Raw genomic sequence first — 17,696 nt, 5'->3', positions numbered from 1 at the left:
GTATATTAAATGCGTTTTTGATCGTTCTAATATCTGTACTAGGTTAAATTTCATTTTATTTCCTAAAATATTTTTATTTGAACACAAAATCCAGTTTGGGCTTCTTACAAATAGTAAGACAACCAGAAACACACTGAATATACAGACACTGATATTCTAAACGAAAATATATTTAATATGTAAGTTTAATCGTAGAAATATTTTATTAGTCAGAATGTCCCTTTATGGTTGATACTGTTACATGACCTTACATGAACGTTTAAACTATTTCAGAGTGGAACACTGGGATGTGAACAATGAAAACCTGCACGGCTTCTTCTACGAGGACCACGCCCGTGATGCCCGTTACGACCTGGAGATCTTCAAGAAAGCTCATGACACAGCACCAAACGTGAAGATGTTCCTCAACGACTACGGTGTAGTTGCTAGGGGCGACATGACAGGGGTATAACTTATACACTGAAGGGCTGTAATAATGATATCTGGGTATAACTATAGCCTCTATTAGAAACATACTTATCTGCCCTTGATTTGCATTGCGCTAAGCGGCCCCAATCAGCCACTAAATGACTTCCGGCGCGTTCAAGCTCCAGTCGCTTGCAACAAAGGTCCTTTGTTACTACTGAATTGTGGTGTAGTCGTCGACTTGTTCTTTTATTTTTTGACGTTAATAAAGTTGAGGTCAGGACGTAGCCCAGTGGTAAAGTGCTCGCCTGATGTGCGGTCGGTCTAGGATCGATCCTAGTCGATGGACTCATTGGGCTATTTCTTTTTCCAGACAGTCCACCACGACTGGTATATCAAAGGCATTGGTACATTGTGTGTGCTTTTCTGTCTGAGAGATGGTGCTTATAAAAGATCCCTTGCTACTAATAAATATTGCCAGTTCTCTCTCTAAGACTATATCTCAAAATTAACAAATGTTTGACATTCAATAATAGGTGACAGACAGGATAGCACATGCCACAGCCTTCGATAAACCAGTCGTGGTGCACTGGCTGGAACGAGAAATGGGCCACCGACGGGGATCGATCTTAAACCAACCATGCACCAGGCGAGAGTTTTAGCACTGAGCTACGTTCCTCCGACATAGCTATACACTACAGGCACCTAGCATTGATATCTGATGTAGGAGACGGTCTCTAGTGCGGAGGGCACACTATCTAGTGAAGAGGGCACAATCTCTAGTGAAGAGGGCAGTCTCTAGTGGGGGTCATAAGCCTTTTTTTCTCTATCTATAAATACGGGTGACATGACACTGTAAATCTTAAAGTGATGCATTTTGACACTGCTATTCTGAACAAGAAAGTATCTTTAATGTGTATTTTTAGTTATCAAGAAGGCTCCGTATGTCATGTTACCATGGCAGCAAACTCGGGATAATCCTTTAAAACAGAACCTGTGTAATTACCGTTACTAAAATTAGTTACTCAGTACATGTTCATGTTTATACTATATATACATATATATATATATATATATATGATCTGCCACCATCCTGTATCAAGAATATAAGTTGACCATAAAATAGTGATATGGACCCTAGATCTACTTCTTTAAGTCAATTAGTTTCAAAGATATAGCGAAAAGGGTTATTTTAGATAATGGTGGTGGCGGCCATCTTGAAAAATCCTAATCGGGGTATCATTAGGTCGGACACCTCCATGTAGAATGTTTTTATATGGCCTAACTTATATACAGAATATAAATTATAAATTTTATTTATTATATTCTCGGGTTTTTTTCCATTGAAATTCTGAAGATGCAGCATGATTGTAACTGCTTGTTTGTAATTGGTCAAACTTCATTTTATTTCCTAATACATGTAAATATTTTGTCAACATATGCAAAAATATTGAGAGGTAAATCTGTTTGGGTACTATTACAAAATTAAATGTCCGTTTGTGGTTGAGATTATGTCCGGTCCTGTTTGTGAGAAAGTGCGTATCATTAGAAAATATAATTTTGGGTAATACTACACAATATGATGTTCGTATATATGGTATAATTATTATTAGTAAACTAATTAATGCCCTTTTATATATACAGGCTTACCTTTCTCAAGCTCTTCGCTACCGACGTGAAGGTGTTGGTTTGTATGGAATGGGCGCGCAGGGTCATTTCAGCGGAGGTGTGGTGCCAAGTCCTAATGTCATAAAGGTTTGTGAAATTTGTTAATAGAATAAAATTTTACAGAAATATCGAAAAAATGTATTTAATTGTATTTAAATGTAGTCCACTATTCGGCGTATTTAAATGTAGTCCACTATTTGGTGTATTTAAATGTCTTCCGCTATTCGGTGTATTTAAATGTAGTCTGCTATTCGGTGTATTTAAATGTAGTCCACCATTCCGTGTATTTAAATGTAGTCCACTATTCCGTGTATTTAACTGTAGTCCACTATTCGGTGTATTTAAATGTAGTCCACTATTTGGTGTATTTAAATGTCTTTCGCTATTCGGTGTATTTAAATGTAGTCCACTGTTCGGTGAAATTAAAAGATGTCAACTATTCGGTGTATTTGAATGTTGTCCACTATTCGGTGTATTTAAATGTAGTCCACTATTTGGTGTATTTAAATGTCTTCCGCTATTCGGTGTATTTAAATGTAGTCCATTATTTGGTATATTTAAATGTAGTCCACTATTTGGTATATTTAAATGTAGTCCGCTATTCGGTGAATTTAAATGTAGTCCACTATTTGGTGTATTTAAATGTACTCTGCTATTCGGTGTATTTAAATGTACTCTGCTATTCGGTGTATTTAAATGTAGTCTAATATTCAGTGTATTTGAATGTAGTCTAATATTCAGTGTATTTGAATGTTGTCCACTATTCGGTATATTTAACTGTAGTCCACTATTAGGTGTATTTAAATGTAGTCCACTATTTGGTGTATTTAAATGTAGTCCACTATTCGGTGTATTTAAATGTAGTCCACTATTCGGTGTATTTAACTGTAGTCCATTATTTGGTGTATTTAAATGTCTTCCGCTATTCGGTGTATTTAAATGTAGTCCATTATTTGGTATATTTAAATGTAGTCCACTATTTGGTATATTTAAATGTAGTCCGCTATTCGGTGAATTTAAGAATTTAAATGTAGTCCACTATTTGGTGTATTTAAATGTACTCTGCTATTCGGTGTATTTAAATATACTCTGCTATTCGGTGTATTTAAATGTAGTCTAATATTCAGTGTATTTGAATGTAGTCCACTATTCGGTGTATTTAATGTCTTCCGCTATTCGGTATATTTAAATGTAGTCTGCTATTCGGTGTATTTAAATGTAGTCCACTATTCCGTGTATTTAAATGTAGTCCACTATTCCGTGTATTTAAATGTAGTCCACTATTCCGTGTATTTAACTGTAGTCCACTATTCGGTGTATTTAACTGTAGTCCACTATTTGGTGTATTTAAATGTCTTCCGCTATTCGGTGTATTTAAATGTAGTCCACTGTTCGGTGAAATTAAAAGATGTCAACTATTCGGTGTATTTGAATGTAGTCCACTATTCGGTGTATTTAAATGTAGTCCACTATTTGGTGTATTTAAATGTCTTCCGCTATTCGGTGTATTTAAATGTAGTCCATTATTTGGTATATTTAAATGTAGTCCACTATTTGGTATATTTAAATGTAGTCCGCTATTCGGTGAATTTAGATGTAGTCCACTATTTGGTGTATTTAAATGTACTCTGCTATTCGGTGTATTTAAATGTACTCTGCTATTCGGTGTATTTAAATGTAGTCTAATATTCAGTGTATTTGAATGTAGTCCACTATTCGGTATATTTAACTGTAGTCCACTATTAGGTGTATTTAAATATAGTCCACTATTTGGTGTATTTAAATGTAGTCCACTATTCGGTGTATTTAACTGTAGTCCACTATTAGGTGTATTTAAATGTAGTCCACTATTTGATGTATTTAAATGTAGTCCACTATTTGGTGTATTTAAATGTAGTCTGCTATTCAGTGTATTTAAATGTAGTCCACTATTCGGTGTATATACTGTAGTCCACTATTTGGTGTATTTAAATGTCTTCCGCTATTGTGTGTATTTAAATGTAGTCCACTGTTCGGTGAAATTAAAAGATGTCAACTATTTGGTGTATTTAAATGTAGTCCACTATTTGGTTTATTTAAATGTAGTCCACTATTCGGTGCATTTAAATGTAGTCCACTATTCGGTGTATTTAAATGTAGTCCACTATTCGGTGTATTTAAATGTAGTCTGCTATTCGGTGTATTTAAATGTAGTCCACTATTCGGTGTATTTAAATGTAGTCCACTATTTGGTGTATTTAAATGTCTTCCACTATTCGGTGTATTTAAATGTAGTCCACTGTTCGGTGTATTTAAATGTAGTCCACTAGTCGGTGTATTTAGTTTTGGACTTGGCTACTCCCAGTTCTCAGCTCATCTGTAAAGTTTTGTTTCATGTTTTATAAGATATAAATATAAAATAGACAAATCATTAAAAAAGATAAATATAAAACATGAAATAAAGCTTTACAGAGACAGAAATATTCGGTCTACGGTCTATCCAACTACTACAAGTAACTGGTCACACAGACAATCGGTGAAATAGACTGGAAACCGTTTAGACGATCACCTACGACTAGATGACTTTATTGTTGCTTTGCATACTGTAGGAAATAAAGAAAGAAAGAAAGAAAGAAAGAAAGAACGTTCCACATTTGGAACAGCATGAACATAATGACAAAAATAATTTGAAACAATCATTACAAAAAACCCCACACACAACCTCCTCCGCACTCCCCCCCCCCCCCGCCATCACAAAAAAATAAATAAATATATATATATATACAACAACCAAAAAAACACCATGAAAATATTAATACGTTCAACGCTTCATAAAGCAGCCCCCCCCCCCCACCAAAAAAAAAACCCCAAACAATCCAACAAAACCACAAAACAAAACAAAAACCAAAGCAAGATGAAAATAATAATACATTCAACGTTTCGTTACACATCCCATAATACCCCTCCCATAATACCCCTCCCCCTTCCCCCTAAAGCATTACGGCCAATTAATCGTATAAAGATTAGACGACTATGCTGTTTTCACTTCTAGGCTCGCCTGGACTTCCTAGGAGGGGCAGGTTACCCTATCTGGATAACAGAACTGAGCGTTCAAAACACAAACGTACAGAAACGGGCCGAGTCGTTCGACCAGATCCTGCGCGTTCTGTACGGACATCCGGCGGTGGAAGGGATCATGTTCTGGGGATTCTGGATCGAGAAACACTTCCAAGGAGACACCGCTTCCCTCGTCAGTGGCCCTCAGTTCGTAGTAAGTAGAGGCTTTTTTCCTTTTGCGCGAATTTAAGTGTGCATCAGGGCGCAGAATGAGTTTCGTTGGAGGCGTAAATGCGAACGCGGAACGCAGTTCGTTGGAGGCGTAAATGTGAACGCGGGACGCAGTTCGTTGGAGGCGTAAATGCTAACGAGGAACGCGGTTCGTTGGAGGCATAAATGCGAACGCGGGACGCGGTTCGTTGGAGGCGTAAATGCGAACGCGGGACGCGGTTCGTTGGAGGCGTAAATGATTTCAAATCGTATAAACAAGAATTAAAACAAAACCTCTGTGATCAATTTATACAACAGTGGTTCTCGGAAATTACAAACTCTTCTAGGGGTCAATTTTATACATTATTTAAAACAGAATTTAATTTCGAAACCTATTTGTCGAGATTATCATACCAAAATAGATGTTGGATAACTAAATTGCGTACGTCAAATTTAAGATTACCAATCGAAACAGGCAGATGGTTTAACGTTCCTAGAGAAAATAGAATATGCAAACTTTGTAATACCGATATTGGAGATGAATACCATTATTTATTTAATTGTAAAAATGATAATATTGAAAATATTAGAAGAAAATATATAAAACAATATTATAGAATTAATCCTAGCGTTTTTAAAATGAAAGGTATGCTGTCATTATGTAATGCACCACTATTAAAAAACCTAGCTATATTTATTAAAAGATTATCTTGTCTTGTGAACTGACATTTCTCCGTATATTTTAGCTATTTTGTTTGCATATCTTGTGTTCTGTTAATTATAGATACTTCTATGTTGACGCCTGTTCTTGTCATGTATGTTAATTATGTATTTGAAAATGTCCTCTTGTTACACATTGTAATGTGTCTGAGTGTTGTTTAATAAATCTTGAAAAATCTAAATGCGAACGCGGGACGCGGTTCAATGGAGGCGTAAATGCGAACGCGGCACGCAGTTCGTTGGAGGCGTAAATGCAAACGCGGAACGCGGTTCGTTGGAGGCGTAAATGCGAACGCGGAACGCAGTTCGTTGGATGCGTAAATGCGAACGCGGAACGCAGTTCGTTGGAGGCGTAAATGCGAACGCGGAACGCGGTTCGTTGGAGGCGTAAATGCAGGCGCGGAACGCGGTTCTCGGGCGCGTCAAAAATCGATTCTACTGTTATCAATAATAATGTTACAATATAAGCGTCGCGTCTTAGAGAGGAAACCCGCTACATTTTCACATTACTAGCAAGGGTTCTTATATGAGTGTCATCCCACGGACAGGATAGCACATACCACGGCCTTTGGTATACCAGTCGTGGTGCACTGGCTGGAACGAGAAATAGCCCAAATGGCCACCGACGGGGATCGATCGTAGGCCGACAGCGCATCAGGCGAGCGCTTTACCACTAAGCTACGTCCCGTCCCGTCCCGTCCCTCGTTGTAAGTAAAGGCTGTTTTCCATTTGTTACAAATTAGTCAGGCCCACCCCCCGAATTAAGAAGTGCTTCGAAAAATCCCCAGTTTGTCAGAGGAACACAAGTAAAAAAAAAATTATTAAGGGTGGGATGGGAACCATGTAATATCTTGGTCGGCTGTGTGTTTTAGGGGAACATTGCCATACTATAGGAAAAGTAAAGATTGTTTTTATTATATCGACGCCATAGAGCACATTGATTTTTTTTTAAAATCTTATCATCGGCTATTGGACGTCAAACATATGGTCATTCTGACAGTTTTTTTTAGAGGAAACCCGCTGTCGCCACATAGGCTACTCTTTTACGACAGGCAGAAAAGGATCTTTTATTTCCGTTTCCCACAGGCAGGATAGCACAAACCATGGCCTTTGTTGAACCAGTTATGGATCACTGGTCGGTGCAAGTGGTTTACACCTACCCATTGAGCCTTGCGGAGCACTCACTCAGGGTTTGAAGTCGGTATCTGGATTAAAAATCCCATGCCGCGACTGGGATCCGAACCCAGTACCTACCAGCATGTAGACCGATAGCCTAACCACGACGCCACCGATGCCGGTACCATACTATAGGAGGTCTCGTCTCCATTATTGTTCAGGAATGGAGAGTTACTCGGATATTGCCAGGCGCGGATGCAGGATTTCTGAAGGGGTGGGGGGTCCAAATGTGATGACTGATGTCTCCTTTTACACATAACAGTTAATATAATCACGTTTCCCCTTAAAGGTTATGGTGGGTTTTCAAAAGGGTGGGGGGGGGGGTCCGGACCTCTGGACCCCCTTGGATCCGCTACTGATTTCCTTATACTTAATGTACTTTTGAATACCGTGGGTGCTCTTAGTAAACGTTGCACCCCTTCCCCCTCACCTGAATATTGTAGACGGCCTTTCTGAAAGGCTGCACCCTAACCCTAACAAACAAAAAATCTGCATCCGCCCCTGTCGGCTACCGCGAAACGCTCCGCACATATGGAACGACTTGCTACTGATAAAAATAGAATCGATTTACTGAAAACACAAGGGATATTTTATAATATGCTCTTGACTTTCCCATAGACATGATACTATTATTGTGCATACCATGGTATCTGGTACACAGGCCCGTAGGAACAGGGGTGGGGGCGCGTGCCCCCTCCCTCACTCGAGATCGAAAATTAACTTTTTGCTGTTGTACTATAACGTAAATATAAACAAAGATAAAACTATAGTTTGTGCCCTCCTCCCCCCACTATGGAGGCTGTGACGTCACCACTAGAGGTCATACCCCCCCCCCACCCCACACACACACACCCCCCCCCCCCCCCCTACAGATATCGTTCCTACAGATCTGGTACACCGGTTCTGAGGCACTGGATGGGATGGCCAAAACCAAGGTCCATCAAGGATAGTCAATCCTGAGATCGAATAACCTTGTAAAACAGGTTTTGTACAGATCAGTTTTCAGGGCCGGACCTAGCCTTATTAATAGGGGTGAGGGGGACAGTAAAGAAAAATTAATCAGAGTACTGGCATATAACGCCTGCTCAGCTAAACAAAAAAACAACAACACAAAAACCCAATAAGAACTTCTAACGGGCACTTGTTTGTATTTTTCGAAAAAGGGGTAGGGGTGGGGGCAGGCGGGCAACAATACCCTCCTACCCACTAGTTACGGCCCTCGTTTCAGTACACTGTTGATGACCGCAGCTGATGTCTATTCATTCATTTCAACTTATTTTCGTTTTTATATCCAATTAAGGTTCAAGCATGCTGTCCTGGGCACACACCTCAGCTATCTGGGTTGTCTGTCCAGGACAGTGGTATAGTTGTTAGTTGGTTAGTGGTTAGTGGGAGAGAAGAGGGTGTAGTGACCATACACCTATCCATTGAGCCCTTAAAAACTGGCTCTGGGTGGAGCCGGTACCGGGCTGCGAACCCTGTACCTACCAGCCTGTAGTTCAATGGCTTAACTACTGCGCCACCGAGGCTGATGTTTTGCTGGCTTGAGCCTTACATTGCTTGTTCATGCCAATGAGCTATTGTTGTTAGTGAAAGCTAGTTGAAACGTCTGTACCACTGTATGTTTTGACATAAGCGTACGAGACAGGGGGCGGAGGTGGGGGTGGGGGGCATATATGATCCTGACATGAAAATATTAAAGATTATTTTCGAAATATATTTAATACTGGGATTATCGCTTCTAAGGTCAGGTCAGGTCATAGGGCTTTACGTGCACATTCAGAGCAAGCTGTTGTAGCGCACGCCTGTCCTGGGCACAGGTCGGCTTCTCCGTCCAGGACAGGAAAGGTGGGGGAGGGGGAGAGGAGGGACCGCCCGCACTGGCAGGTGCAAGGGAGTACCAGCAGCCCGACCGTGGTCGGTAGCAGGCGGAGGCGGGGGGCGGGGGGGGGGGGGGGTGAGGGTGCTATTGAATTTGGAATGGAGCAAAGTATTATGCCAAAGAGAAAAGGTGCGCAATTTGGGTTGAGGAAATTGGGCGCAATTTTGAACTGTCGGCCAAAAAGAAAGTTCCAGAGCTGATATAGGTTTTGACATTAGTGAATCGAAAGTAGCTCGTTAATTAGACCTCTATGATGCTGTGGTGTCTCCCTAGGTTGCCCATATGGCCCTTAAAAAGGGCTTGACCGCTTCTGTTCGTGGCATGATAACCCAGGGGAGGCTCGTGCACTTGTGTAACCTACACACCGGTAGGCAAGGCGCTGTTGTTCCGGGGGTTTTCCCGATCTTGTTGTTGTTGCAGTCAACGACGTCCTCCTCTTCAGTGTCACCAAGTACCAAGTAGACCACCAGCAGCAAGTATTTAGGGGTGGGATAGGGTAGGCCGGTATTCTTTTTTCCGGCTTCCCCTGGGTGCAATGCAAATGTGTACTCGGAGCCGGTATTATTTTGTCCGGCTCCTTATTATAGTACGTGCTGGGCCATTAAATGGGGGCGGGTGCATTGTTATCATTAGTCAATGCACCCTATGTACTGTTGCGGTGGTGCATGCTGTCTGTTTGTAAACCGTAGTTTGGTGTTGAGGGTGTTCCTATTGTCCTAAGTCCCTATTCTAGTATACTCAACGGTTATCCAAGACCACCCCTCCCTCTGTCTTTGGATTATAATGAAATACAATGACGAGGAGGGGGGGGGGGGGGGAGTTATACTAGCCTAGTTATCTAATTTGAAGGGTTTTTTTGGGTTTTTTTCCCTTATAGTGTAAGTATTGGTTAAAAAGCCTAGTGCTTAGCCTATTTTATTTGGCTACCAAAAACAATGGTTTATTAAGTCGGTCGTCAACTGTCGGTAGGAAGAATATGTCAATAACTGTATACATGCGTAAGAAGTTAAATTTCATTTCCCACCCCCTCAAAAATCGTATCTAAGTTTGCACTTATGGGTAAGATGAATTATAATATCTAAGAGGTTACTCTTACTTGTTATTTATCCGGCTGTCTGGATTCCTATCTGCTTCTTCTTATGGAACCCTAAGTGACTCACCTTATGTTGCTATAATAAAGCTTGTATTTGGTAGTACATTGTGCAAGTGCAAAAACAAAGTCGTGTGGTTTATTTACACTATTGCGGCGTCCAATTAAAGGATAGCCACCGCAATAGTTTCCTAAAAAGAAGAAGTAAAAAACAACAACAACAAAAAACATTTATCTACAAGGTATACACTTACATATATTTATGCTTAATAATAAAAATAGAAAATATAATAAAACTAGTCGTATGTCATTTGTCCTGTTAGTCATAATTTGCCGTCCTTCAGCCGCTGATTCCCCGAAATGGAGTGCATAATCGTAGCTCGAGTGCGGAGTCCCGCTGCTTCATCCGTGGAACCCACGGGCTGACGGCGCGGCAGTGTCGCTCGTCATAGATTGTTTAAATTGACCGTTCCGCCGTTGACCCCCCGCGTGGAGTGCAGGGTCGAGGTCGTGTGCTTAGGGGCGCTTCTCCATCCAAGGGATGTACAGGCGGGACGGTCTTTGCTATTTTATCTATGTCACTGGTTGCTATTACGTTGCCCCGTATGTTTATTGTTATCATTGTTAATAAAGTGATCGTTCCACCGTTGACCCCCGGAGTAGAATGCAAACTCGAGGTCGAGTGCTGAGGGCGCTGCTCCATCCAAGGGGTGTACAGGTGGGACGGTCCTAGATTCTAATTTAAGTTGAGGTTGAGGTGCATAATCGAAACCGATTCTGAAGGTCGCTGCCTCATCCGAAGGACGTACAGACGGGCGGTTTTTAGAGCAATGATCTTATCTGGCAATCTGATTAAAATTAGCTCTACTGGTCTCACCAGTAGATCTAACAGCATTGCATGGACTCCCATGTCCAGGTGACATTTCATCTAAAATAACAATTTAAATATCGACCAATTACACTTCGCCTTTCATAACGTTATTCGGGAGCATACAAATTCTAAAAATATCGGACGAGACTATTTATGCAATAGGCGAACTTGTTGGTCTATTTCAACATTGAAAAAACAGGGGGAAAAGTGCAGTAATAAACTCTGGATTGTATACTAGTATAAACAGATTTTATGGCTATATCATCACATCTTGAAACGAATTTTATATAAAATTTTATATTGAAATTAGTTTCCGCCATACTTCGTAATTCACCCGAATCATTTTGTATACCCTCGGCATAATCCCGAATGTTTTCAAATTCTTTTCAAATCACTGGCATGATTTTGCAAGTAAGGTTTTGATTGGTCGAATGAAAGGTCAACTGGACATGAGCTCCAACTGGCTGCTGTTAGATCCACATGTAATAGTGGAGCTAATTTTAATTAGATTGCTTACTAGTATCTGGCTATGTTGTCTGCTTTATTAGATTTTCCTAAATATTCGTCTGGTGTCAGGAGCCCATTAAGGTGTTACGGTTCCCCATCCCGCCTGCGATCAACCGGGCTGGGGGATCCGCGTCGGTTGAACGCTGGCGGGGCGTGTTGCACGTGACATTTAGAGTTTAGTTTTGATGGACTGGACGAAATGGTATACTGCCTTAAAGATTTTTTGCTTATGGTGTTTATCTGGGTTGAGTAGTGAATTAGGGGTGATTATTGGATTATGATTGGCTTCGAATAGTGATTCTAGCATTAGTTTTCTATGACTGTGGTGTAGCGTGCAGTCCAGGAGATGGTGTTTCATATCTTCAGGAGTGCTACACACACAATCAGTACTTTTGTTGGCAATTACGAATGAACAGCTGTTTAGTTGCATTGATTTACCTATATGAAATTTTGTGATAATTTTATCCACATGAGTGTTTGAGTGTTTAGGTCTTACAGAGTTGACTATTGGTTTGATATTGTAGTACCATGTATTAGGTGTTTGGTCCCAGCTTTCCTGCCATTTATTAATGTAATGTTTCCTTGCTTTTGACATGAGTTCTGTGATCCCAAATGGTAGTGTTGTAATTTTGCTAGTGATTGATAATGCAGTTTTGGCTCCATAGTCAGCTACTTCATTGCCAATTATCCCTACGTGAGCTGGGACCCATTCAAAGACTACTGTTAGGTTGAGTTGGTTTAGTTCGTGGAGTATACTGTGGATAGTTGCTATAATATCTGGTCTAGTAGATTTATTTGTTTGAAGTGAGTGGATAGAGCTGAGACTGTCTGAAAAGATAACGCTTTTTGAATATTTTTGGGTTTTAATCCAAAAGAGAGCTTCATGTATGGCTGTCAGTTCTGCTGTATATACTGATAAATTATCTGACAGCCTGGAGTATTTAACTAGTTTAGAATGTCTAGATAGTTTTTCTTCAACTACTGCGAAGCCAACCTTGCCGTTATCTGGATTTTTAGAGCTATCTGTGTAAATATGGATGTGTTCAGATTAATTTTCATTAGCTGCGGCTTCGAACAGGATTTTTTTAAATGGTGGAAATGGAGTTGAATCCGTAGCTTCTAAAAATCGATTTGCGAAGTTAATGGTGGCATTTCCGTTATTAAAGAATACATCTGAGTTGTTTTGAAGTCTGTGTCAGTTTATTTTTAATACTGAGAAGAGTACTTACGACAACCGTAATAAATTAATTATGATTGCTTTGTGAAATAGTTGTAAAGCTGGACACGCGTGAAAGCCTAACACCGACTGTAAAAAAGAAAGAAAGAAAGAAATGTTTTATTTAACAACGTACTCAACACATTTTATTTACGGTTATATGGCGTCAGATATATGGTTAAGAACCACACAGATTTTGAGAGGAAACCCGCTGGCGCCACTACATGGGCTACTCTTTCCGATTAGCAGCAAGGGATCTTTTATTTTCGCTTTCCACAGGCAGGATAGCACAAACCATGGCCTTTGTTGAACCAGTTATGGATCACTGGTCGGTGCAAGTGGTTTACACCTACCCATTGAGCCTTGCGGAGCACTCCCTCAGGGTTTGGAGTCGGTATCTGGATTAAAAATCCAATGCCTCAACTGGGATCCGAACCCAGTACCTACCAGCCTGTAGACCGATGGCCAAACCACGACGACACCGAGGGCGGTAACACCGACTCTAAGTAACTACACTCAATCGCAAGTACGATCGTTTCGTGAAACGGGACCCAATATATATTTTACGACTTAGTATTGAAACTATTCTCCTAATTTTGTAGCTTTTAGTGGCATATTGTCACAGACCACTGACCTATTTAATGGTCTAACAAAGTATTACCTGAACAAAAATAATTTAATTTGTCCCTAAATGTACTTTATTCAACCGTCTTCATAACCACCATATTCCATTTATTAATAATATTTTGTAAAAATAATTGAATTATGGCAATGGTCCATAATTCAAAAACTAAAATTGTCGAGAGGGTTAATATGGATTTCACTCCATCATGGTTCAGTTAAGGTGATACAATAGGTAGATTTGGTTTCCAACAATTAATATTATTTTTAGTTATTATCCATTTTTAGAGAAATAAGGTCCTTAAATCCATGACAGTATGCTTTAAATAATACATTTTCCTGAGGATTAAACATTTGCGTAACCCATCTGTAGGTTACGCAAAACCAAATACAGGTAACCTTTTTCGTTTTTCAATTGCGTGATCCGTCACTATACACTGTGTCATAAATTTAAGACGCGAACGAGAAATGGGTTACGCAAAACGAGATTTACGTGAACGAAACTATTGTTCTCGCAATTTTCAGAGTTCTAATAATAATATTAGTATTACAGTGTAACTGATGAAATGATTTTGTATTTCAGTTGAATCCTGCGGGTGAACGAGTTCTCGATCTGCTTGAAAAAGAGTGGATGACCAATGAAAATCGCACGTTGTCACAGTCAGGCGATCAGTTAACTGTCGACGGTTTCCACGGTGATTACGAGGTCCGGGTTATGTACCATGGCCAGGAATTGGTGAACCAGAAAACAACCTTCACGCTGGGAAAATCGCCGCATACGGTCACTTTGTCAGTGACATAGTTTTGTTCAACATGCTGACCTGCGATTTGTAAACAAAACTATCCAATAAGAAGATCAAAATGTATGTTGTCTTTCTCAATTCAATTAGGATGTTTTCCATGCACAATTGGAAATTTCGATTTTTAAAGGGACAGTACTGAGTTTGTAAAATGTTTCCGACCAATATAGCTTTTTTGATATCGTAACATAAAAATTTCTTATCTAAAATATCAATGTCTGTATTTACAAGGTGTTGTTGTCCTAATGCTTGTAGTAGCCCAGATCGGATTTTACCTCCTAATAATTTTGTACATACGAAAAAATATATATCAAGAATTAAAGCAAAAACTGAGTGCTACAAACATTAGTATACGGCCGCAAACACATTCAATATACAGACACTGGTATTCTAAACAAGAACATATATTTAATATGAAATAGTAGTCGCCAACAAGGCTCTGTTATCTTAAACATCTTACAATGGCTGCAAACTCAGGACAGTCCCTTTAATTATGTATAAAAAACAGTATTGTTCTTTTGGATACAAGTAAAACTGGAAATTTTGATTTTGTAGCTGGCCTCGGTGATGTAGTAGTTACATCGGACATACGGCTTGTAGGTAATGGGTTCGCCGGTACTGGTTTCGCCTCCCGGTACCGGCTCCCACCCAGAGCGAACTTTAAAGGAGGGGACAATTAAGGCATTTGGCCTGGTATGCATATTCAACGATATATAATGCACATTATTGCTTAATATCAACAAGTATAATCGTATAGTTAATTAATAAAACGGTTAAATGTGACGGCTATTATATATAACGGGCACAGCCATTTTGTACCATCCCAGTGAATACGCCTTCTGGCGAGCTGGTGGTTACGTAAAACCTAGGCTAACGTGTCACGTCAGGAATTCGTCTTCGAACTGAAGAAACAAAACATACCTGATTTTTGCGAATGCATCGCAATGTTCTGTAATAATAGCCATCCCAGTAAGCCAGCAACAATTATATATTATTTGTCAATACAAAATATACCACCATTGTCAAAGTGTTGAAATGTATTATGTTTCGTACATAAATTAACCCACGTACTGAAACAATACTCGGAGTGTTTTCTTGGTTAATTGGTATTTTCTTTCCGTGGCCTTTCTGTGGTTCCTGATTGGCAGGTGTATATTCAGACGGTCCCCAGACACTGTGTCTAAACACATTAAAAAGACGTGCCTCTTTTATGAAGATCACAGGGTATTGTGTGATAACAGCACGGATACACCTCAAATCGTATTGGACATTACAAACCGCCCTGCTTTAGTACTGTAAGTAATTCTGTAAAACCCATGATTAAGTAGACTTTCCCATTTAAAATCACAACACTGACCAATTACGTCGTCCCAAAGAAAAGAAAAGTATCACTTGGGTATCGTGAGTAGTATTTGCTCGAAAGTGCCCTACCAATAGGCCTAATAGTATGCATTTTTTCTTTGGATTTAAAAAAGAAAGAAAAATACTATAACTCCATTTCGTTCTATTAATATATTTAGTTAAATAGTTTATTATACTATCAAGTCATTTATGTTATTTTACAAGTCGGGTTGATGAAAGAGAAGCGCCTTGTCGTAAATTAGGACGTTTGTTTACACTGTGCATATAGAGAAGATGGACGGAGCTGACTTCACTTTGCCCACTTTGCCCCAAGCTATGCTACCGGACGTCACAAAAACGAAACAAAATGGCTGCCCCCAGTTAGCTAGGAATAATCATGGTTTTTTATTAACTCTAAAATTACGCGTTTTTCATTTGTTAAAATGTCAGTATGTGTTGGTGGTCCGTCTCACAACGGCTTTCCTACAGAACAACAACATTAATGTCCTTCCTTGGCCATCGATATCGCCGGATTTGAACCCAATTGAGCATCTATGGGACGAGTTGGACCGACGCCTCCGACAGCGACAACCACAGCCCCAGACCCTGCCCGAGCTGGCAGCAGCCTTGCAGGCCGAGTGGGCCACCATCCCCCGGGACGTCATCCGTACTCTGGTTGCTTCAATGGGCAGGCGGTGCCAGGCAGTTGTCAACACACGCGGAGGCCACACCCGGTATTGACTCCAGATGACCTTGACCTTGGTGGTGTGTCCTATCACTTACTCACAATGGATTAGAGTGAATTGTGAACAATCCTGCAACATTTGGTAATTATCGGACTCACCATTCAATAATTAAATCAATTCTCCAAATATTACGACAATGTGGTTTTGCGTTTCTTCTTTTGAAGAGTATATAATAATTTTGACTTATAGTCTTAGAGAGGAAACCTGCTACATTTTTCCATTAATAGCAAATGATCTTTTATATGCACCATCCCACAGTCGTGCTGCACTGGCTGGAACGAGAAATAGCCCAATGGGCTCACCGATGGGGATCAATCCCAAACCGACCGAGCATCAAGCGAGCGCTTTACCAATGGGTTACGTCACCGCCCCCTGGTGCATATAAAATATCCCTTGCTACTAATGACAAAATGTAGCGGGTTTCTTCTCTTCAACTTGGTCAAAATTACCAAATGTTTTACATCCAATAGCTGATGGTGAATAAATCAATGTGTTCTAGTGGTATCGTTAAACAAAACAAACTAACCAGCGCATTCAAACACGCTACCTGAATCAAAAATGTATCTATAATTAATTAGGAGCAGAAAATATGGCCATTGAGTTCTTTGCTTTTTAAAATTTTTCTTTCATTTCAAATTATATAACAAAAATAATTAAACATTTCATTATTTAGAAGGACTATCCTAAGATTTTTGTAATTGTTAAGTAAGAGAGAAGACGGTGTAGAGGTCTTACACCTACCCATTGAGTTGTTAAAACTCGCTCTGGGTGGGAGCCGGTACCGGGCTGCGAACCCAGTACCTACCAGCCGTAGGTCCAATTGCTGGTCTGATATTAAACACACATGGCCGACTTATCCACATGATTCACAGTGAGTGACCAAACTTTTTTTTCCAACAGTGGAACATGGTGAATCATTATACACAAAGTCAAACTGGGGGCACATAAAAGTGTATACATGCGGTAGTTAAGATGGTAACCAGTCAATTCGTACCATAGTCATTTAGTACCCAATTTTACCATTTTGTACCCAAGTCATTTCGTACCCTGGTCATTTCGAACCATAGTTATTTGGTCATTTCGTACCATAGTCATTTCGTACCATGGTTATTTCGTACCATGTCTGTTTGGTCATTTCGTACCTTGGTCATTTCGTACCAAAGTCATTTCGTACCTCAATCATTTATTGTGCAGCTTAGTTGACTGATCGAATTACTGATTTAAGATGAAAACGATGATATATTACTTTTACTACTTTTATCTTCAAACGTTTCCGTGCATGTCGCTGATGACTGACACCGCAACGCTAGTGATTTCAAAAGTGTTTTAATTGTAGCTTGAGTATAGTGCTGTGTTTTGTTTTGAAATGTGAAATAAAGTTATAATGATTTCAAGATCGTGTATATT

The 17,696-nt window shown here is 39.8% G+C and overlaps 1 protein-coding gene across 1 annotated transcript in view; it reads left to right on the top strand.

Moving 5' to 3' along the window:
- Positions 1-14,282, top strand: part of LOC121386224 (endo-1,4-beta-xylanase 1-like) — a 104,264-nt gene extending 89,982 nt beyond the window's left edge. The window contains exons 3-6 of the mRNA XM_041517055.1: positions 274-445; positions 2,050-2,160; positions 5,105-5,323; positions 13,986-14,282. Coding sequence (XP_041372989.1) covers positions 398-445; positions 2,050-2,160; positions 5,105-5,323; positions 13,986-14,204 — 597 coding nt within the window. The 5' untranslated portion in view covers positions 274-397 and the 3' untranslated portion in view covers positions 14,205-14,282. The remainder of the gene's footprint in view (positions 1-273; positions 446-2,049; positions 2,161-5,104; positions 5,324-13,985) is intronic.
- The last annotated feature ends 3,414 nt before the right edge of the window (positions 14,283-17,696 follow it).

This window comes from Gigantopelta aegis, chromosome 12 (genome assembly GCF_016097555.1).
Source record: "Gigantopelta aegis isolate Gae_Host chromosome 12, Gae_host_genome, whole genome shotgun sequence".
Taxonomy (NCBI): Eukaryota; Metazoa; Mollusca; class Gastropoda; order Neomphalida; family Peltospiridae; genus Gigantopelta; species Gigantopelta aegis.
The sequence above is the reverse complement of the archived record's forward strand: the minus strand, read 5'-3'. Positions and strand labels throughout refer to the sequence as shown.